General features: G+C 34.8%; 1 protein-coding gene across 1 annotated transcript; it reads left to right on the top strand.

Annotated features, from left to right (window-relative positions):
- Positions 1 to 446: 446 nt before the first annotated feature.
- On the top strand, positions 447 to 21,085 carry LOC142635973 (cation-chloride cotransporter 1). Its single transcript, XM_075810021.1, has 13 exons — positions 447 to 837; positions 2,330 to 2,479; positions 2,566 to 2,644; positions 3,254 to 3,345; positions 6,465 to 6,579; positions 7,503 to 7,603; positions 7,775 to 7,836; positions 8,938 to 9,162; positions 10,341 to 10,455; positions 14,293 to 14,487; positions 18,754 to 19,154; positions 19,313 to 19,474; positions 19,682 to 21,085. The coding sequence occupies exons 1-13, from the start codon at positions 674 to 676 to the stop codon at positions 20,770 to 20,772; spliced, it is 2,952 nt and encodes a 983-aa protein (XP_075666136.1). The 5' UTR covers positions 447 to 673; the 3' UTR covers positions 20,773 to 21,085.
- The last annotated feature ends 1,388 nt before the right edge of the window (positions 21,086 to 22,473 follow it).

A 22,473-nucleotide genomic window follows, 5' to 3' on the forward strand; every position in this document is an offset into this window, starting at 1 on the left:
CTAAAATTATGCATAAAAAATAAGTTTGTAAATCGAATAATAAATAACATCCGATTGACATAAAATTTAATATGTGTATTAAGAACATATAATTTAACTATTAGATTTTAAAAATACATAACCATACTAATTTTTTGAGCAAGACTAAATTATTAGCCAAATTTTATCCGCTAATTAAATTACTTACTAATAAAAGGAATTTAAAAAAAAGAGTGGTTAACAAAATGAGAAATGAAAAAAGATTCTCAAAAAAAAGAAAAAAAAGAAGAGAAATGTTAAAAGAGTGCACTAACAAGTAACAACTAAAGTAACAAGTAACCAACACTACTAGAACCGAAATATCAGCCAAAAAAAAAAAAAAAAACCTTCTTCTTTCTTCCTTCTTCCTTCTTTTTATTTTTTATTTATTAATATATAAATATAAATAAACAAATGAAAGAGGTAACATTCCAAATCTAAAAAAAAAAAAACGTTTCTCTTTTCCGCATCTGACTATTAATCCAATTCAATTTCAATTCCATTACGTCTCTCTTTCTCTTGTTATCTCTTTCAAATTGGTGGTCTTAGTTTAGATCTCTCTCTCTCTGATTCATAATATTGGATCTAAATTCAGTAATTTTGACTAGTATTATTGCAATAGAATTTGGATTTATTATTTTTAGATCCGAAGGAAATGGACAATGGCGATATAGAGAGCGCGGAGGAAGAATTCCCCGGCCGTATTGGCGCTCGCAAGTACCGACCTGTCGTTGCCAATGATCGCGCTGTGCTCCAAATGTCTTCAATCGATCCTGGATCTTCTTCCTCCTCCGTCGACGATCACCGAGCTTCTCTCCAGTACTCTCTCTCTCTCTAGAATTGGATTTTTTGTTGTTGTTGTTGATTTGAATGGTTTGTGGAACTGTGAATGTGTGATGGAGTTCGAAGCAACTTTACAATCTCTTTTTTTCAGTGCTTTACAATCTGTTTTGGATGGATGCAAGCAAATCAGGCTGAATTTGATCAAGAATAGGAGGATTGGATTAATGAACAAGAAAAATGTTATTTTGTTAGGATGAGTTTTTGGACTTTTCAAATCTAAAATCTGATTACTTTTTTTTTGGCTGTTCATAGTGTATGTTAGAATAATGATGCTCTTAATTGAGTTCTTGCACATGTTCTTTACTGGAGGAGCATGTTAAAGTAGTGAAAGTCGGAATTTTTTCGATATACATTTTGAGATAGATTTTTTTTTTGAACTTTTTAACAAATCTTAACTCTGTGATTATTCGTTTGGCTGTTCCTAGCGCGTCTTAGAGTGATCATGTTCTTTACTGAACGAGTCTATTGAGTAGTGAAGTTAGATTTTTTGTCTGAATTTTGAGATAAGTGAGCACAAAGAACTTAATATCCGATCTCCTTGACATATTTTGTATACATACAAATCAGGCTTGGTGATGTGAATTTGGCAAATAGAAAACATCGCCTGGGAAAGTTGGCATAACAATAATGGCATTTGTTGATATGCCACCGCCTGTTTACTAAGATCATCATAGATTATCAATGTGTGCATTCCATTATTGCGGAAATATTCCCCCGTGGCACACCCAGCATATGGGGCCAAAAATTGCAGAGGAGCAGGATCTGAAGCGGTGGCGGCTACAAGAATGGAATATCTCAAAGCATTTGCTTCTGAAAGAATTTGAACTAATTGTGCCACAGTTGAGCGTTTAGGTTTTGCTTTAGATAAAAAAAAAGAAAGAAAGCTTCGTGTTTAGGAATGGATTAAGAAGTTTTTAGAAAGAAGTGTTATTTTTTTGGATGAGTTTTGAACTTTTTATAAATCTAAACTCTGATTACTTAATTGACTGTTCATAGTGTGTGTTAGAGTAATCATGTTCTTAATTGAGTTTTTGCAAATTTTCTTTACTGGACTAGCCTATCAAGTAGTGAAAGTTAGATTTTTGATCTACATTTTGAGATAAGAGAGCACAAAGAGCATAATATACAATCTCTTTGATATTTTTTGGATACATAGAAATCAGGCTACGTGACGTGAATTTGGTTGGGTTGTGCTTAATTTAAAAAAAGAAGAAGAAAGCATTGTGTTAGGAGTGGATTAATAAGAAGTTTTTAGAACAAAATGATATTTGTTTGGATGATTTTTTGAACTTTTTATGAGTCTAAACTTTGTTTACTTTTTTGTGTGTTCATAGTGCATGTTAGAGTAATCAAGTTCTTAATTGAGTTTTTGCACATTTTCTTCACTGGATGAGCATTTTAAGTAGTGAAGTATGATTTTTTATCTACATTTCAGATAAGAGAGCACATTTTATATTGTTTGTTTCAGAAAAATCAAAGTAGGCAAACAGGCTAATATGGGTGCTGATAGTAATGGAGGATCCTTGCCAGTACATGAACAAGCCAATGGTCCCTCGGGAGAATCCAAATTGGAATTGTTCGGTTTTGATTCTCTTGTTAACATTCTTGGTCTCAAGAGGTAGGTTGCTTTGCTTTTTTTTTTCTTATTGTTTTTTTGAATTTAATCCATCTTCTTTTTCTCAAAATTCAGTTTATATATTCCAGTATGACAGGGGAGCAGGTTCCTGCACCTTCTAGTCCTAGAGATGGTGACGATGTCTCCATTACTCTTGGGCGGCCAAAGGTATATGCTAGTTTCTTGAGCATTTATGCTGTTTCCTTGCATAATTCCCCCCCCTGCGCTGTTTGTTGTGGTATGCTTTGTTTTGATAGAAAATCATAATTTGAAATCACAGCATAAGAATTGATGAAATAACAATGCAGAAAACATTCTTTCTTTGTATGTTAACGAAATGGAGATTTAAGAATCTAGGTTCTTATTTGTGGTTTTAATTGAAGAAAGTGTAATATTGTTTGTTATAATCTCTGAAGAAAGTGTGATATTGTTTGTTATAATCTCTGAAGAAAGTGTGATATTGTTTGTTAAAATCTTAAGAACTGGTCTTTCTTTCCTGGATTTTATGTTCAGTAGAGCCTTATTTACTGAGGGAAACTATGCCAAATTGTTTTTAAAGATTGAATTTAGAGGTGTGAATCAGGTGCGTATTTGCCTCTTCATATGTTTCTTTTGACTTGTTTCCTTCTATGCTAGATGTAACCTATTACTTTGCTTGAAAACTGTTTGTGACTGACTATTGTATCAATTTTATCTCTGGTTCATTGACCTTGGGCACTCGCTGTACTATATTTCTGATGCTTTTTATTTGGTCTTTTGATGTGCTATCATATGCAGCCTGCTGATCTCAAATTTGGTACTCTGATGGGTGTATTTGTCCCATGCTTGCAAAACATATTGGGAATTATCTACTACATCCGATTTTCATGGTAAGCAATGTTGCTGGAGTTCCTGCTAAGACTAGTTAGTTTCATAACACTCGATACACACATATTAACACACAACTGGAGGGTTATGCATCCCCACCTCCATATTGCTCTTATAAGGGGAAGAGGTGCCATTGGAGAAGAGTTCATTGGTTACATATGTATATATTAATTGATGGGGTCTCACCCTATTTTACGTATAATAATCATATTATTTATAGATCTAAACCGTTCAAAAAAATCTTGTTTCTTGTTAATTCGATAGTTGGGGGTGAAGGTATTTGAACCTTAGATGTCTCTATTGGAAATACCAGGAGGTGGTGCCAAATCTATAAGCATGACAGTAGATAGTTGTCAAATTTGGTTTAGATCAATGAAGTGACCTATATGTTCATTTATATTGTGTGGGTGTGCTTCTATAATAAGATAATGTGATACTGCTTCCCACTTTTGGAGCACTTAGGTGAATATATTGCATATATGAGAAAAACAAATCCTGTTTAGCTTTTAGTAACGTCGAATTTATAATTGTCACTCAGTTATCTAGCGTCTAAGAGATGCTGAACCTATTGAATGGTTTGAATTGCAAAAATTTCACCATTATACACAAAAATGAATGAGACCCCATCAACTCTGATGAAGCACTGTTCTATCATAGTTTCTCGCGCGCGCGCGTGTGTGTGTGTGTATATGTATATATTTAGAGAGAGAGAGAGAGTAGTACGGGCAACGGCTTTAAAGAAGCAATAAATAACACTTTAGGGTTTAGAGTACCTGCATAGAATCTGACTGAGAAGAAAAGAGATCTTCATAGCGTCTTTATTTATATAAAATACATACACTCACACACACATTCAGATGGTCATACTGTGTGTGCGTCCATGCACATACACGCACAAATAGAAAGGGTATTCTCTCCTTTTGTGTCATCTTATGAATTTCCAAATTAACCATAAAAAAATTACTAGTAGAAGAGCAGAGATAAACATCTAAGGCTTATTTAGTCAGAAAAATCAAGAATACCATTTTTTGTCCAGTTCTCTCAGTAAATATCTTATTACTCATCAAAGAAAAAAAAAACTAAACCACCGTCAATCAACTTCCAACCCATGTTCCCTGCCATTTTTTTCTTTAATTTCCCTGTGCTCCTTTCTTCAGTTTCAATTTCTCTCCTGCAACTAAATAATTTACCAAATTTATTCATTTAACTTCTTTTATCTTTTATGTTTGTAACTGTAGTAATTTTCAATTATTTCTAAATAGTTAAAAAAGAGACACATTGTGTATGTCCTCATGTTGTGTGTGTCTGTGTGTGCATAGTTATCTACACACACACACTAGATGGGGGCATATTTATAGAAAAAGTTCATACATACTTATATCAACATAAGCAAAATCATGAAATCTAGATTAGACTCAACCACGACCACTCTTCAGCCACCCCCCCAAATCAAATGCCTGCCACCAGCACCACCATAATCAATCATGATTGGCATGCTAGGTTCTTTCCATTTAGCCAAAGTTGGAAATTAGCCAGTTAAAATGTGGGACTGAAATTGTGAATGTAATTAGTTAATCATAATTCTAACAATCCCCTAATGTTTGGGCCCAAACTCCCCCTTGATAATTGAGGCCCAACATGTGAGATTTTTAACAATTTTAAATGGGAGATAGAGTGGAGACATGGATCGAACTTAGGACCTCATGCTTCGATACTATGCTAAGTTACCAATTGTCCCAAGTCGTTAAGCTGTTAGGAAATTGTAAATTTAATCATTTGACAATAATTCTAACATATAAAACAACGGATTGTGGCAAAACTGCCATTTTTCCTTATTGGTTTGACTTTTTATGAAGAAAGATGTAAGGAGAATTTTGTGATTCTATGCTTCATGCAGTAGGCTACTGTGTGATCTTGTATTCAAGTAGATCATGTTTGATATATAATCAGAATTTAACCTTACATATCATTGCTTGATAATTGATTTTTACTTTCTAGGTGCATGTGAGCTTAAACTAATAAATTATAGTTCTTAAAGGGAAGATATATCTTCTTCTTCTTCTTTTTTTTTTTTTGTGTGTGTGTGTGTGCGCGTGCGCGCGCAAGGAATGTAAAATTTCATTGATATAAAATAATAGAGTTACCCAAGAATACAGGTTGTATACAATAGTGGACCATACAATCAATCTCGTGAATTACATAAGATACTTATATCTTTTACCAAGCTACTTGAAGTCTCTGCTTAAGATCTTCATTATAATTAAAGATAGAAAAAGGATGGACTAGTGTATGAATAAAAAAGGCTTATGAAGGGCGGGGGGGGGGGGGGGGGATAACCTAGAAAAGTAGGTGGATGAAAGGGTGGAAGCTATTTAACATCCTTGTTAAGGGATGTAATCTTATTAAATTCAGGATATAGGTGAGGGCCCCATAGTATGCAGAATTTGGGAGTTTCAAGATTTTGAAGAGAAAACAAAGTAGACTGGGAAAATAAATAATTCTAGAGGCTCTTTATCTGTGTAGACCACAAAGATGAGTGCCATTTGTTTTTGTCAAGTTGACTGTAAGGCGTAAACTTTTTTGTTAAGAAAAACAAAATTTCCCCATCTATTTTATGGACTAAATAACAGGAAGGAGGCACACCTATAATATAATTAAAAAAAAAAACCCATGATGAAGTTTACTATTATAGAAAGAAAAGGCAGTTTTGGTCGACACCGCAATGTTGCAATTTGGAAGATTGTGCTACATTGCTTAATGTGGTGCATTTTGAGGGAGAGAAATGCTAGAAATTTTGAGGATGTTGAGTGGTCTCTCATTGAGCGTAAATCCTTTTTCTTTTCTTCTTTGCTGGAATGGGCTAGAGCTCTCCAAGCTTTCCCTTGTGTTTCCTTTTTAGATTTGTTAGAGTTTTGTTCTTTGAGATGTTGATGTTGATCTTTCTTTGTATACCCCTTGTATACTTGGAAGTTTTGCTAATTCAATAAAAGTTTGTTACTTACAAAAAATAAAACTGTCGATCTTTCTTTTTTTGGTACATGATTGAATTCAATGTGTTGCCTTTCTTGTTTGACCAACTATTTTGTCAGTGATTTCTTTTTTCAAATTATGAGCATTGCAGGATTGTTGGCATGGCTGGCATAGGCGAGTCATTGTTGCTGGTGTCTTTTTGTGGTTTGTGTACTTTTCTGACAGGAATATCATTGAGTGCTATTGCAACTAATGGTGCGATGAAGGTAGATAATATTTGCAATCTACTTGCTACTTTGCCAGATTTGCTTTCCTCTTTTTGCCTCTGGGGTGATGATTATGAATGTCAATAAAAGCAAAAACCACTAGCTATTCCAAATTTATTAATTGATCATGCTTGAGAGGAGCAGTTGTTATTTCTGGGATGTCAGTGTTGACAAATTATCCGCAAGTACTTTTGTATATCTTACCTGGTGGTTATTAATATGTTATTTTTTGTGAGTCAGGAAGAAATTGGGTAGGTTATTATTTCTTGGTGTAAATTTGCGAGGGAACTGAGGGACTTCTCTCTCTCTCTCTCTCTCTCTCTCCCTGATCATTAAATATAACTCACACTCATGTGGGATTGAACTAGCATTCACTGCTTATTTATGGAGAGAGGGGATGCTATTTGGCACTAAGATCATTATTCATTGGGGACATTTTTATGAGGGAAAACACATATTTATTCTTTAATGTGTTTTATTTTGTACTGGGATACATTAGTGCAGATTAGTACAAAGTATTTAAAACCTGTGGATTAGATGATCAGTGTTGATGCAACACACACACACACACACACACATGAGATATTCACAGGGTTTTTGCACATATTTGGGTTTATAATTCTATATGTTATTGTTCAAGTGTTCTGCTGCATTATATTGTTTATTGCAAATCTCACCTCTGGAATGACTATTCATATTAAAATTTTCTCCTGTCGATTTCACCAAAGAGAACATGTTGAAACTAATAGTAAAATATTCCTGGAGGGTTTTGCTTGTTCCTCTTTTTTGGAATTTTTAGATCTTCGTAATTTTTGTTTATATCTGTGTTGCTCTTGTTTACTTCCCATGTACTAGGGCTTTACCCTCTTTTCTTTTTCCATAGAACTTTTATTACTTATAAAAGAAATTTACTTTGCTTCTAGGGTGGGGGACCGTACTATCTCATTGGTCGTGCCCTTGGTCCAGAGGTTGGAGTTAGCATTGGACTATGTTTTTTCCTTGGGAATGCAATTGCTGGAGCCCTGTAAGTGTATTTTATGAACTTAGATGTGATAATGGCATAATATATGGTTGAGGTCCTTAACAATGATAGTCTTTAGGCATGCCATTAATGTGTTCTCTATATTTTGCTTGATTTATGATATGAAAACATTACTTATGTTAACTTTGCATTTTCATGTGCTTCTGGTTCTAGGTATGTGTTGGGAGCTGTAGAAACCTTTCTGAAAGCTGTGCCAGCTGCTGGGATTTTTAGAGGTTACCATGAGATTTTACTAGTTGACTGCATCCTTTTTTATATAACACTAGCCTACCAATTGTTGACAGTTGATGGTTTGTACTTTGGTTTTCTAATAGCTGTGTGGTATTGGTACTGTCATTGCAACTCTGACCTTCTGGCCTGATGCCAAGTTTGGTGTAAATTGGTGTGCGGTCTAGCATTTCTTTAATTGCAGAGATATACGTTTTTTTTTTTTTAAAAATTATTTATTTATTATTAGCAGTATTATTATTTTTAATTGGTAACTTACACAGGACCCAATGGGTCTTGAGTGCACGACCTCACTTTCCACCTAGCACTTGCAAGAGGAAGAGGTGCCAATTGAGCTCGAGCTCATTGGACTAATAGCAGAGATATAGTAAAAGTTGTGTTGATGCCAAGAGCCTTGTAGCTCAATTGGCACCTCTCCATGCTCAAAGTGCTTGGGGGATTAGGAGAGAAGGGGTTTGAGCTGCGAGGTTAGCAGCATATTATTGTCTTTTTTTCTAACGGTCTCAAAATATAAATAAATAGCTGATGTGGCGTCATTATTTTAAGGTCTTTACTTATATAAAAATAGTAAAAGTTGTGTTGATGATATAGCAATAGTTTTGAATCCAGCGTCATCTTCTCATTTGAAAAAAAAAAAAAACCCTTGACAGATGAAAAGATTTTCCTATCATGTAAATGGTTGTGCTATTTGAAATGTCACAGAATATTGACATTTGCTGTAGGACATGGAGGATCTTTCATAATAGGCGCATTTTGTAATTCTTCCTTCTCTTTTGCACGTGTTCACCTTGATTCCCTAAAACAATATAAAAATGTAGCATCTTTAAAAACTAATTATAAAAGAATGCACTCACCACATTTTTTTCTGTGTGAATGTACAAAAGCTTTTATGGTTATTCTATATGACTATCCATTATGTTTGCTTTGTCTGAGGTTCGCAGTTGCACTCTGTATTCTTAATCCCGGTCACACAATCTATAGTTAAATTGTTGGCAGTTGTTTTTATTGCAGAAATAAGTAAAATGTACCGTTCAAAGATATTAAAATTGTATCTCGTAATATTTATAGGTTTCTTGTTGTTAATGCAGAGACTATCACAAATGTTAATGTGACAACATTTGAGCGGGTAGAAAGTCCGAGTCCACATGACCTGCAAGTATATGGGATTGTTGTGACTATTGTCCTATGCTTTATTGTGTTTGGTGGTGTAAAAATGATCAATCGGGTTGCACCTGCTTTCCTTATACCTGTTCTATTCTCCCTATTCTGCATATTCATAGGGGTCTTTTTGACAAGGAAGGATAATCCTGCAGGTGAGTGTATATTTTATGTTTTTCACTTTAGGACTTGCTCTCTCTCTCTCTCTCTCTCTCTCTCTCTCTATATATATATATATATATATATATATATATATATATTTATGCATGTGTGTGTGTATTATTTAACATCACACTGTTGTGCACATGATAGCAATGCTGTGTCTCTTGTAGTTGAGAGCATCAATAGACACATTGAAGTAGCTTTGGGAGAATTTTGTTGCATGTCCTTATTTGGTTACTCCTCGCCCAAATCAATGTCTAGAAGTATTCAAGATAACCCCTAGCAAAGTGGATGCAATTTGAAAGAGAATCTGTCATCATGCCTCCTCCTTGGTGCAAGTCAAAATGTTGCTTGTAGATTTACTGTAGTAACTCTGATTCTGTTTGTGCTTTAGTGTCATGTATTTTGGTCACAGCCGATCCTAAGTCTGAGAAAAGGAGGGTTGCAGTAGGTAGTTGTTGTTGAACATAAAACTTAGGGTGCGTTTGTATAGTGAGTTTCACATCTGCGTTTCACGTTTTGGAGTTTTTCAGCTTTTTTTTTTTTTTGGACCAGCGCCTGGTGCACTGTTCATGTGAACAGTGACCGGAAGATATATATATTTTATTGTTTTCAGTTCTTAGCAAAATAAGCGGTATCCAAACACACACTTAGTCTCTTTATTATGTATGGATCCATTATAGATACTCATTGGGGTGTCCCTACTAGTGAGGTGCTGCATTGAACCTTGGATGCAGTGAAAAGTGGGCAAGGGTTAGTTAGGGCTTTCCCTGTAAGCGATGCACTACATCTGTACTCTTTTATATTTTGTTTAAAAAAATATTGATTAATGCTTGGGGGCCTAAGGCAATTGCCTCACTTGTCTTATATTCTAGAGCCGGCCCTGCATTTATTCATATACACACGTTTACATTCATTGTTATGTGTTGCATTTTTGGCTAATGATTCAAATATCAATTATGTAATAGGCAGATGGTCTCCTTATGATATGAGGTCAGGTTAACTTTGATTGTCTTTATTTTGTGTGTTGCCATTTTACATTTGTAGCTTTCACCTTTAATTCTTATTAGATATTTGTGCTGCTGATTCTTTTATCCTTTTTCTGCTCATTCTGGAATTTATTTGGTGGAGGGATCAATAAAGTTATCTTCTCTTGCAATCTTTGGAACAGTTGGAATAACGGGCTTGAGTTTGGAAACTTTTAAAGAGAACTGGAGTCCAGGTTATCAGAATACTAACGAAGCTGGAGTTCCTGATCCCGAAGGAAGCGTTTACTGGAATTTTAAGTAAGCTATGGCCCTAATTTCTCATGCCTATGTTATCAGATAAATGCCTGGTTTGTCTATTATATCACTTAGGGATCCAATACTATTTCCACTACATTATTTTAGGATTGTCTCAGCTTTAGTGTTTGGTGCATTGTTTGGCCTTTTGATTATGTATCCCTAGACATAAGTTGATGATTTAATGACACTTTTAGTCATTTTTGAAAAACCCTAAGCAATGATGGGTTTATACACCCACATGTCATTTAATATCTTTTTGTTGGATGTGAATTTTGACAAATTTACCATTGGATTACATTTTCTTCTTATTTCCTTCATGCTTGTAAAATTTTCAAAAGATAAAAAGTCAATAGCTACGTCATCAATCAATCATTTAAATTGCAAAATTTTTATTCTAAAATTATGCATAAAAAATAAGTTTATGGATCATTTAGTAAATAACATTTGATTAGCACAAAATTTGACATGTGTGTTAAGAGCATAAAGAAAATGCAATCCAACTATTAGATTTTCAAACAATGTAGTAATGTTAATTTTTTTTTGAAGGAAGTTGTAGTCTTAAGGCTATAACCAAGTTTGTAGCCAAATATATCGTGATTTGCCATCATTAGAAGAGAATTAGGAGTTTCCATTTGATGGTCCTAGTTTTACATTTAACTCTATTAAAAACGCGACTAGTTGTAAGATATCAAATCAGTTTTTTATTTTATTTATTTGTTTATTTTTTTAGTCAATTGCTGCTTAGGAACTATGTATAGTTATTAAAGGTGCTATGCACATCAAAATGCAGATTGTAGGGGTCTTCCTAGAGCTTAAGCACAAATTTTAGAGCAGGATCCGTTCTCAAATTTTCAGACACCACCTTACATGCTAATCTCATAAAAAGAAATGACTGTTTAAGAAACTTTAGTCAGGAAGTGAATAAGAGGTATACTAGGATAAGAAAAATGAAAAATCCAGATGCGTTATCTATCAAGAAAAAAAAAGGTCCAGCATTTTTATAATTTATAAAAGAACTAAGCAAAGACTACTATATGCCAAAAACAACAGGAATCTGAAAAGAAATGAAGGAATCTGAAAAAAGAGAGAGGAAGTGACACTTGGAATATACATCTCTTCTTTGTAATTAGTATCTTTTCTTTCTGTTTTTTATCTTCTTTTTCTGTATTTTTTTTTATCTCTGTCTTATGACTTTCTGCATGAGGTAGTGTTATTGAATACACAACTTTATTACTTATCAAACAAAAAAAAGAGACACTTGGAAAAGAAATTAAAACAAAATAAAAAAGGAACAGACAGAGAAGAAGAAGGAACAGAGAGAGAGAGAGAGTGGTTTTTTTTTTTTTTTTTTCCTTCTGTTCTGATTAAATCCTTTGCCTTTTAACTTCATATTCTCTTGATCCAGTCGATATTATTTCAACTTAACATAGAATGACTATTTTTTGGCGCAGCGACATTTGTAGTAAGTAGGTAATCTGGGGTCGCTTTAGGTGTGCTTATGTGAAATTGCCTTGTGTTGGCTATGAAAAACTCTAGACTTGTGCTGCATTGTGCCTTTACTTAATGACATAGGATAAATTGGGGAATTTGTCTATGTGTCCTTTTGCTGTTTTTAGGGTTAGGAGAATTTATGGATCTAGGGTTAGGAATTTTTGAAGAAAAGATTATGGGATTGTGTTAGGACTTTGGAATTATAGGTGGTTTGATGGCTATTTAGTAGAGTGTGGGATTTTGGGGTTTTGATAGGTAAAAGAAAATATATTTGATTTAGAGTTGAAAAGAGCTGAGAAGAAAGGGTTATAGATTGTGTTGAAGAAAGTGTTATGGGATTGTATTAGGACTTATAAATTAAAGGTAGTTTGATGAGTTATTTGATGGCTATTTAATAGAAGTGTGGGATTTTAGGGTTTTGATAGGTAAAAGAAAAAGAATTGATTTAGGGTTGAAAAGAGGTAAGAAGAAATACATCTTCACAATTTGTGAACAGTGCATGTGAATGGTACCTCCATGGGATTTTTAGTATAATCCCATCTCCTTTGCTCTCCTCCCTCCCCCCATCCCCCTCTGATCCAACCTCAAAACATACCCGTAGTTATGTAGAGCGATTAAGGTTAGTCTAGGAAGATTAGTCCAAGTGATTTGTTTGTTCCAATTACATGACTTGAATTTTTGTAGAATTTTATTTCTGTTAAATTACCGATTTTCTCAAAAGTTTAAGCTATTGGGATATAGTAAATTTAATCATTCAACCACACAATTCTAACAATTTCAATAGATCTTTGTAATAACAGAGGAGTGGAAAAAGAGGTGGTATGTCTTAGAAAATATTTGGGAAAACATGCCTAAGGTGGAATGCTTTCTTAGGCATTTTTGCAATATGTTTGAATCCCAGTGACCTGTTGATAATGCTTCAAACAAATATTTCTTGTGTTATTCTTTTCTTGGGATGGTGCAGCCTGATTTTGTAGGCAAACAAGACTCTTGGATTGCCTGGCATGGGAGTTTTGAAATGACTCCCCCCTCCCCTGATGTAGGATTTTAGGAATTCAACACTAAGTTAGGATTCTTGATGAGATCTTGAAGGGTTCTTGAATAGGGTTTGATGTTTAAGGGTTCTTGTCGGTTAATCAATAAAAAGACTGGACTTTGAAGGAGTTTGATGGCTGTTTGGTGTTAACACAGTGAATAAAGAGATAGATTCTAGGCAGTCACACCTAGGTTTTCTAAACAGTTACACTTAGGAACAAGAAGGCAATCCCACCCTCAAAGTTTGAAATTAGCTACTGGAATTAAAAGCAATCTCACTATGAATGTTATTGACTACAATAAAGCCCTTTATTTAGGCTCACTCCAATCAACATTTATTATTCTTACCTTAAAAAAAAAAAACCTTTATATAGGCTATTGCTAAATTAGTAAATCCTTTCCTTAAAGTACTAGGACTCGTAAATATCCTATTTTTAAAAAGACTAGGACTACTAATAACTATGGAAAAGTACTTAAGAACTTCTAAACCAAATGAGAAAAGGACTTAAAACACAAATAAGACTTTGGTACAGCCAATGACAACCAGAAAATTTAGACCTTACAGATGCCCTTATTCTAGTTAAACTTAATTAATACTGATCCAATGGCAAATGAGCAATAAAATAAGATTAAATTCAACCTACATTAACTAAGAAAGGTCCCAAGAAAGTTTTCCATCATCTGAAATATCCCAAATTAATGCTTGAGCACTAGAACCAGCTTTGCCCCGTTGCTTGCGAGTCTCGAAGGGGGCTGCCAATTATGAAACCCATCATCCCCCCATGTGCATTCGGGTAGATGGGCGATATATATATATATCTCCTGCCCTGTCTTAACTTGCAACAATTGTGTGCATGACAATCAGGTTTTTATTTTTATCTTTATATTTTAAATGGTTCCCCTTCCCAAAAAAACCAACAATAACAAAAAAGTCTTTCTTTTAAAAGGGTCTAGAAGATGAGAAGTGGAAGATGAGGTCATGAGTTTCAATGAAGCCATGTCTAATTTTTGTATTTAATTATCAAAAAAAGAAAAAAAAAAAAAAAGAGTCTGGAATTGTTTGCACTTTGCATGCTTGTTTAAGATAATGAGTTTATTGAGAACCGAGCATCTAGATCCTTGGATCATAGTATAATGTAGAATGCTGTAAAATTTCAGTTGTACTGTCTCAAAAGTTGTTTCCTTAGTGGGTGAACTTTTTGTGATCCAGGTTTTCTCTGAAGCATAGCTATAAATTTATTAAAAATTAAATGGAATCATTTTATTTCATGGTGTTTCTAACCTCATGTTTTCTTTTCTTACTTTTTTCAGTGCATTGGTCGGCCTCTTTTTCCCTGCTGTAACAGGAATTATGGCAGGTTCAAATCGATCAGCTTCACTGAAAGATACTCAGCGTTCAATTCCCATTGGAACGTTGTCTGCGACTCTCACAACTACTGTAATGTATCTAGTTTCGGTGTTTTTGTTTGGAGCCCTTGCCACCAGAAAGAAACTATTGGCAGACAGGTATTTATATTTCTTTTAAGTTGTTGTGCACACATTTCCTTTTTCTTTTCTGCTAATGAGCTATCTCAAATTCAAATGACACTTCCTTCTCCACAAGAATGGGTGGAGGGTTAGGTTGTGTAAAAAATCTCTTGGTTTCTTGTGTAACTTTAGTTAACAATAAAAATAAATAAAAAATCTTTTTTCTTTCTCTCTCGCCCTTGCCTTTGACATCAGATTTCTAATGATATTCATATCAAAAGTTTAATAAATTGCATATATTCCAATTATTTTCAGCACCTAGCTGCATTCAATTACGAGGCAAATCCATGAGCCATATACCTTGTGAAGCCATCTGTTTATATATGTTGACTGATTAAGAATTGAAATAAACTGCAATGAAGCCAGTGGACCCTGGACCAGTTGACATCTCCTCTCCCTATAAAAAAATGGGTGGAGGGTGAGGTCAAGGGTACAATCTTGTATAGGTGTATGAACTTTATTTGTATCAGTAGAAAGAAATTACAACAAAATTAGGAACCTCTAAGATACGATAGAAAAGTGAGGGAAAAAAATTTGTAGTTCTGAATTGCTGCATTGGTATGTTTTTTAAAATGTTGCAAAGGTAGTATCATCTTTTTTGCTATTTGGAGTATGTATTCCTCCATACTCCAAATGTGCATGAGAACTATGTAACCAACTGTTGCATAGAATCAGATTTTCATAACCTAGGGCTTGTATTTATTTTACGTCACCCAAGGATCATGTTTCTACTTACTCTGGTCTGTGCAAAGTAATTTGTAAGAAGTGTTAAATCTTGTATAAACCAAAGTGCAGTAGACAACCATGTTGACTGTTCCATAAACTTCTTTCATTTAACAAAGGGACCAATCCAAAAGGGCAGATCATGGCATTTAAAAGCTTAAATCCAATTTTTTGTCAATAATTAATGGATGAAAAGCACAGAAAAAGTAAAAAAAGAGAGTAAAAAATTGAGCAGTTTCAAGAGGGTCACTTACCATATTACCATGTTAGAGTTTGACATCCAAGGGAAGAAGCAAAGATAATCGGATGAAAGTGATAGGATAATTGATTGCTCAGAAGATTTTAACTCTTTTCGGTCATATATTGGAAATTTTAGCCAGGAGGCTTTGGAAGAGTTGGCTATATTTCTTATTTCTTTATTATTATCTTTCCTGCTGTAATGTGTTGTTTCTTTAGTTTTTCTTCGTCATTACTTGCCTAAGAAGCACAAACGCTCCAAAATCCCCATCATGTACATGTCAAACACGTGTTGAACATGAACACATGCGTGTCCCCTGGAGGAAAAAATAGATGTTCTATTTTAAAAATTCCTTTGACTTTAGATATGTTTTTAAAGATTTTAATAGTTATTTATTTTGAAAACTTAATTTTAACATAAAAAAAATGAGAGGTTGGGCCTTGGTGTGATGACCAGTGCCTTCCATTAAAAGCAACAAGTCAAAGTGTCTTCCATCAAAAGCAGCAAGCTGTGGGTTTGAGTTTGGGAATTAGCCTTTTCAAATAAATTTGGGAATAAGGTGTCTACTATAACCTCTCCTAGACTCCGCAAAAGTAGGAGCTTTTTGCACTAGACATTTTTAATATAAACATAAAATATGCCTAAAAATAAATAAAATATACATAAGAGAAATGCTATATCCACAACATTTTCTTAACATTTTCACAATAAATCTTAAGGGACAGGCTGTTATTAGCTGCTATGGGTGGACATAAAAGTAATTTAAGTAGTAGATTCAAATTAGAATTAATAATAACTTACTATCTATGATTTGTTGTGAGAATGTTTTGGACATAACATTTCTATATACATAAAGATATAATAATGAATTAGCATATCCGCACCGTGTCATATCCTACTTTTTCAAGAATTATCATGTTGTCATGTCCATGTCCATGCTACTTACTTGCGAAGCCTTTTGGGTTGATAGAAGCTGTAAGGTTTAAAATATTCTTCAAATAGAAAAATTAATTACCTGGTATATCCATGAAGAATATAAGACATTAACTTGCTGACATTTTACTTTTATTTTTTGAATATGGATAATTATCTCTATAGAATAATCTTAGCAACCTTGTAGAATAATCTTTGTCTGCAGGAGTTAGATATTGTAAAGAATGTCATGAAGAATATATTAAAGATCCAAATACATACATTATTCTTAGAATACCTGGATGGATAATTAATAAATCCACTTGGTTTCACACTTGGTGCAATCTAAGTTAGGTCATCATTCTCTTTGGTTTGCACAACCAAGAAATTATTCCTAGGGTTTACAAGAGGATTAAAAATATGAGATACTTGAATGAATTGCTCCTATATCGCGCATGGGTTACATCCTTCTCTTTGACATTCTTTCAACCTGAAATATTTTATGAATCATAAATAACTACATCTAGTCAAAGATTGCTGAATAGTTTATGATGGTGTCTTCTTATCACTAATCTGTCGTCTGTAGCACCCAGCAGCACCCAGTTGTTTATTGATTTGGGGGTTAAACAGCTGGCTTATGCTATGTTTGGAAGTTTGGAGGGAGAGGAGAATAGAGGGGAGTAGAGGGGAGGAGAGTAGAGGAGGGAGAGGAGAATAGAGGGGAGTAGAGGGGAGGAGAGTAGAGGAGAATGATTATTCTCCACCTTATTTGGATGTTTTTAAAATTAAGTAAAGGAGAGGGGAATAATTAGCTTTTTATAATTTGTAATTTTGTTAATATGGTAAGGGTAAATTTGGTAATTCATTTAGTCAAATATTTCTATGCTCTACTCTCCCTCCAAATCTCTCCTATTTGGTTGAATTAAAAATGAGGGGTTATAAGTAGTTAGAACCCCTCCAAATCCCTCCCCCTCCCTTAAAAGACATCCAAACAAGGAAATTTAACTTACTCTCTCTTCCTCTACTCTCCCTCCATCCAAACAAGCTATTAGTTGTCTTTGGTCCTATCTATCATTATCTTTACAAGCCTTCCATGTGACCTGTTGGCTGTGTGGGGATCACAAAGTAAAAGGTCCATGGTTTGAGGACTGGTAGAGAAAAGAAAAACTTCTTTTGGTAACTGTATTGTGTTAGTTTTTTTTTGTTGATAAGTAACGATAAAAATATATTAGAGAAGAACACAGCCCCGTACATAAGAAATGTACTAGAGAGGCAAAAACATCAAGAAACCAAATTACAATGATCAAGCAAAACAGGAAGGGGAAGACAAGAAAAAGATGGTAAAACTAAACACCATTCCAGAAGAGTAAAAAAGAAAAAAGACTTAATCTCAAGAATGGACCGATCGCGACCTTCAAAACTTCTAGAATTCCGTTCCCGCCAGATACACCACATCAAACAGTGCGGCACCATCCTCCAAATCACTATATTGTGATGACGCCTGAAATTGCAAGCCCAACAATCCAATAGATCCACTACCCTTTGCAGCATCACCCAACAAATACCAAATAAGCAAAAAACCATACTCCACATCTCAAAAGCTATAGGACAGTGAAGGAGGAGATGATCAACAGATTCCCCACACCTTTTACACATATAACACCACTCAAGGACAACAAAGTGCCTTTTCCGAAGATTATCAATAGTAAGAATCTTGCCTAGAGCAGCAGTCCAAGAGAAAAAAGCAACCCGGGGGGGAACCTTCGATTGCCATATCATTTTCCAAGGGAAGGGAGTGGCAGTGGAGGGAGGGGAAAGGGAGTGATAATACCCACTCACCACAAAACCACGGCTGCTAGCTAGCTTCCAACAAAGCTTGTCAGAACCTACACCCCGCACCTTTGTGGAATAGATTAAAGCCATACACGAATCCAAAGAGTGTGACTCTTGATCATTCACAAAATGGCGAAATTGTAGGTTCCAAAAAATACTCCCATTTGCATAGCACATAACCTCAGAGACCGAAGCATCCCTTGTCCTACTAATATTGTATAAATCTGGAAACGCCTCCTTAAGAGGACTATCCCCACACCACACATCAACCCAAAACTTCACACGAGTACCATCACCCACATCATACCGAAGGAACTTGGAAAAATTCAGCCAACCCCTTCTAATGGACTTCCACAAACAAACACCATACGCCTTGTGTTAGTTTTGAGAGTGCATTTTCGTTTTTTTTTTTTTTCAGGTTTTAAGACTTCCATTTTAATGTGTATGTTAAAAAGAAAATGTTTTCATGAATTTGAGTTAATTAATAAACTTCTTTTAACTGTTTGAACTTTGAAAACTGAAATCAAGTTTTTATGCAGGTTACTTACAGCTACAATTGCTTGGCCCTTCCCGGCCATTGTTTACGTTGGAATCATTCTTTCAACATTAGGGGCTGCTCTTCAGAGCCTGACAGGTGCCCCACGCCTTCTTGCAGCAATAGCCAATGACGATATCCTGCCTATTCTTAACTACTTCAAGGTTGCAGATGGGAATGAGCCTTACATTGCTACCCTCTTTACTGCATTCATCTGTATTGGGTGTGTCGTAATTGGGAACCTGGATCTTATCACACCGACTATAACTATGTTTTTCCTTCTGTGTTATTGTGGTGTGAACTTATCTTGCTTCCTTCTGGATCTTCTAGATGCTCCCAGCTGGCGTCCTCGGTGGAAATTTCACCACTGGAGCCTCTCTCTTCTTGGAGCATCACTTTGTATAGGTATGCTTCATTGTCATGTATCTTATTTGTAATTTTGTTTTCTGATTATCTAGTGTTTGGGTGCACAGGTCATGCCCGTGTATGTATGTGTGTGCAGCGAGTCTGGTTTGATATACTCTGACCGTCATACTTACATGGTTCTTTTGTTTTGCATGCAGTGATTATGTTCTTAATCTCTTGGGCTTTCACTATAGTGTCCCTAGCCCTTGCAAGCCTTATATATTATTATGTGAGTCTTAAAGGAAAGGCTGGGGACTGGGGTGATGGTTTCAAGAGTGCATATTTTCAATTAGCTCTCCGCAGTCTCCGGTCACTGGGAGGTGTGTATACTTCTGAGAAGTCTATACCATGACCTTTTATTACTCTTCATTAGTGATTTCCCATCCTCATTGAACTGTGAAAGGTACCCTGTGCCAATTTTTTAAGAGTTGGGTGGGGCCTGCAATCCCTTGGTCTGTGTATGTACGTATCATGAATGCATATATGTCTGTTCCAATATTGTAATTTAATTATCATTATTTTTGCAGCAAACCAAGTGCACCCAAAGAATTGGTATCCAATCCCCCTGGTATTTTGCAGGCCATGGGGAAAACTGCCAGAAAATGTACCTTGCCATCCAAAACTTGCTGATTTTGCAAACTGCATGAAGAAAAAGGGCCGAGGAATGTCTATCTTTTTCTCCATACTAGATGGAGACTATCATGAATGTGCTGAAGATGCTAAGACTGCCTGCAAGCAGCTCGCTACCTACCTCGATTACAAGCGTTGTGAAGGTGTGGCAGAGATAGTTGTGGCGCCTAGTATGTCTGAAGGCTTCCGTGGCATTGTCCAAACCATGGGCCTTGGTAATCTGAAGCCAAACATTGTGGTGATGCGTTACCCTGAAATATGGCGTCGTGAAAACTTAACTGAAATCCCTGCTACCTTTGTTGGAATAATAAATGACTGTATTGTTGCAAACAAGGCTGTTGTTATTGTTAAGGGTCTTGATGAGTGGCCTAATGAGTATCAGAGACAGTATGGTTCCATAGATCTGTATTGGATTGTGAGAGATGGTGGTCTCATGCTTCTTCTCTCTCAGCTCCTTCTCACTAAAGAGAGCTTTGAGAGTTGTAAGATTCAAGTCTTTTGCATTGCAGAGGAAGATACTGATGCTGAGGCGCTCAAGGCTGATGTGAAGAAGTTTCTGTACGATCTTCGGATGCAAGCTGAGGTGATTGTTATAACGATGAAATCGTGGGATGTACAGGCCGAGGGTGGATCTCAGGCGGATGAATCAATGGAGGCATTCACTGGCGCGCAACAGCGGGTTGCTACATACTTAGCTGAGATGAAGGCAGCGGCTGAGAAAAATGGGACCCCACTAATGGCTGATGGAAAGCCAGTTGTTGTGAATGAGCAGCAGGTGGAGAAGTTTCTTTACACAACTCTGAAGTTAAATTCAACGATACTAAGATACTCAAGAATGGCTGCGGTTGTGCTTGTGAGCCTACCGCCGCCTCCAGTGAACCACCCGGCATATTTCTACATGGAGTACATGGATTTGTTGGTAGAGAATGTTCAAAGGCTTTTGATGGTTAGAGGATACCGTAGAGATGTGGTAACTCTGTTCACATAGTTGTCAGTGGACTGCAATTCTGGCCGTAATTACTGCATTGTTCATATTATTACTATTATTTTTTTTGTTCCCCCCTCTCTAATTTTTGTAGTTTAAATGTTACATTTATTCTTTTTTATTGTCTCTCTTGCAAAAAGCGGTATGTTGTTATTTCATTCACTAATGTAGAAATTTTGGAATGACTGGTTCTTTTGGGGGAACTTTATAATTTTAGTAAAAAGTTTAGAATCAAATTTCACAGACTTGAGACAATCTTTCTTTGAATTACAACATATATTCGAGTAATAATTAAGATTTCTCTTTACGCGGCAACCAATTTGATGGAGCATCTCTCTCTCTCTCTCTCTCTCTCTCTCATACACGCTTATAAGTCATTCAGAGATTTTTCTTTCGTTTTAAAGTTTTACTCAACAACCATTGATTGAAACTTGCATGCGCACGTACAACACGCGCACATGTATATTATTATACTAAAGCTATAACTAATTTAGATCCAACAGCTTTCACTCCCTGTCGTTACGTCGGTTCTATGGCCTTTCGCGCATCTCTGAAATGGACACTCCATACAGCCGGCCGCAATCAAAACTACCTCAGGCCTTCTTATTTATTTATTTATTTTTTAAAAAGAATTTATTTATTTTTATAGACATGATACACTACGAAAATTTTTATTACTATTGAACTATAACTTGAAAATCTTGGGTTTTTTTTTTTTTTTTTCCTTACAACTTGATGGTAGGTTATGATTGTGTAAGGTACTTTAGAATTAACTCCCTTTACAAGATTGATGTGGCAAGTTTTAAATACAAAATAAAAATTATTTAAAAAACCATAAATAAATAAATATATATCATAAATAAATAAATAAATAAATAAATATATATATATATATATATATATATATATATATATATATATATATATAAAAGATGATTTCATTTTTTCAACTGGACTTTTATGTGGTTCAAAAATACCCTTATTAATGAATAGTAACTTCATTTAGAAATAGGGTTATAAATGTCAAATAACAAATTTTATTTTGAATTCAAAAAGAGAACTTCTAAAATTTATGATTTTTTTCCTTCACGTTCAAAAAAGAAATTACCGGTTACTGATTCTCTCTAAAGTTTATTTTTTTTATTTGTTCGTAAGATAAAAGAAATATATTTCTAAACCATAATAGATGCAAATTTTTAACTTTAAAAAAAAAAAATAGAAGAGCCTTTAAGCATGCATGCGTGCCCGTGCTTAGAGGCTAGTGCATATGTGTGTGTGGTCAAAAGAGAGAAAATTCAATTAAAATCTAAATAAGAGTCTAATTTGGTGTCATGTATCCCATTTCAACTTTTTAATTTTTGTGTCAAATAACTTAATTAAGTGCAAAATAAAAAAAGTCCAATATAAATGAACCATAAAAAATCCAATTATATATCTCAAAATTAGGGAAATAGAGAGTTTGAAAGATTATACTTTTCAATGTCATTTGTTTGTCTAGCTATAATTAATTCAAATTTATCAACTTTTTACATAATATTATGAACAATGCTTATTTATTAAATAAAAATTTATTTATAAGTGTGTGTTGTACCTGTGTATATGTATGAGATTTTAAACGAGTTTATTTATTATGTTGTGGGAGATGATACCATTCAGATTCAATATACTAGTCTTTTGTACTAAAATTGATGGTAACTTTAACAT

The sequence above is a fragment of the Castanea sativa genome, chromosome 5 (assembly GCF_040712315.1).
Source record: "Castanea sativa cultivar Marrone di Chiusa Pesio chromosome 5, ASM4071231v1".
Taxonomy (NCBI): Eukaryota; Viridiplantae; Streptophyta; class Magnoliopsida; order Fagales; family Fagaceae; genus Castanea; species Castanea sativa.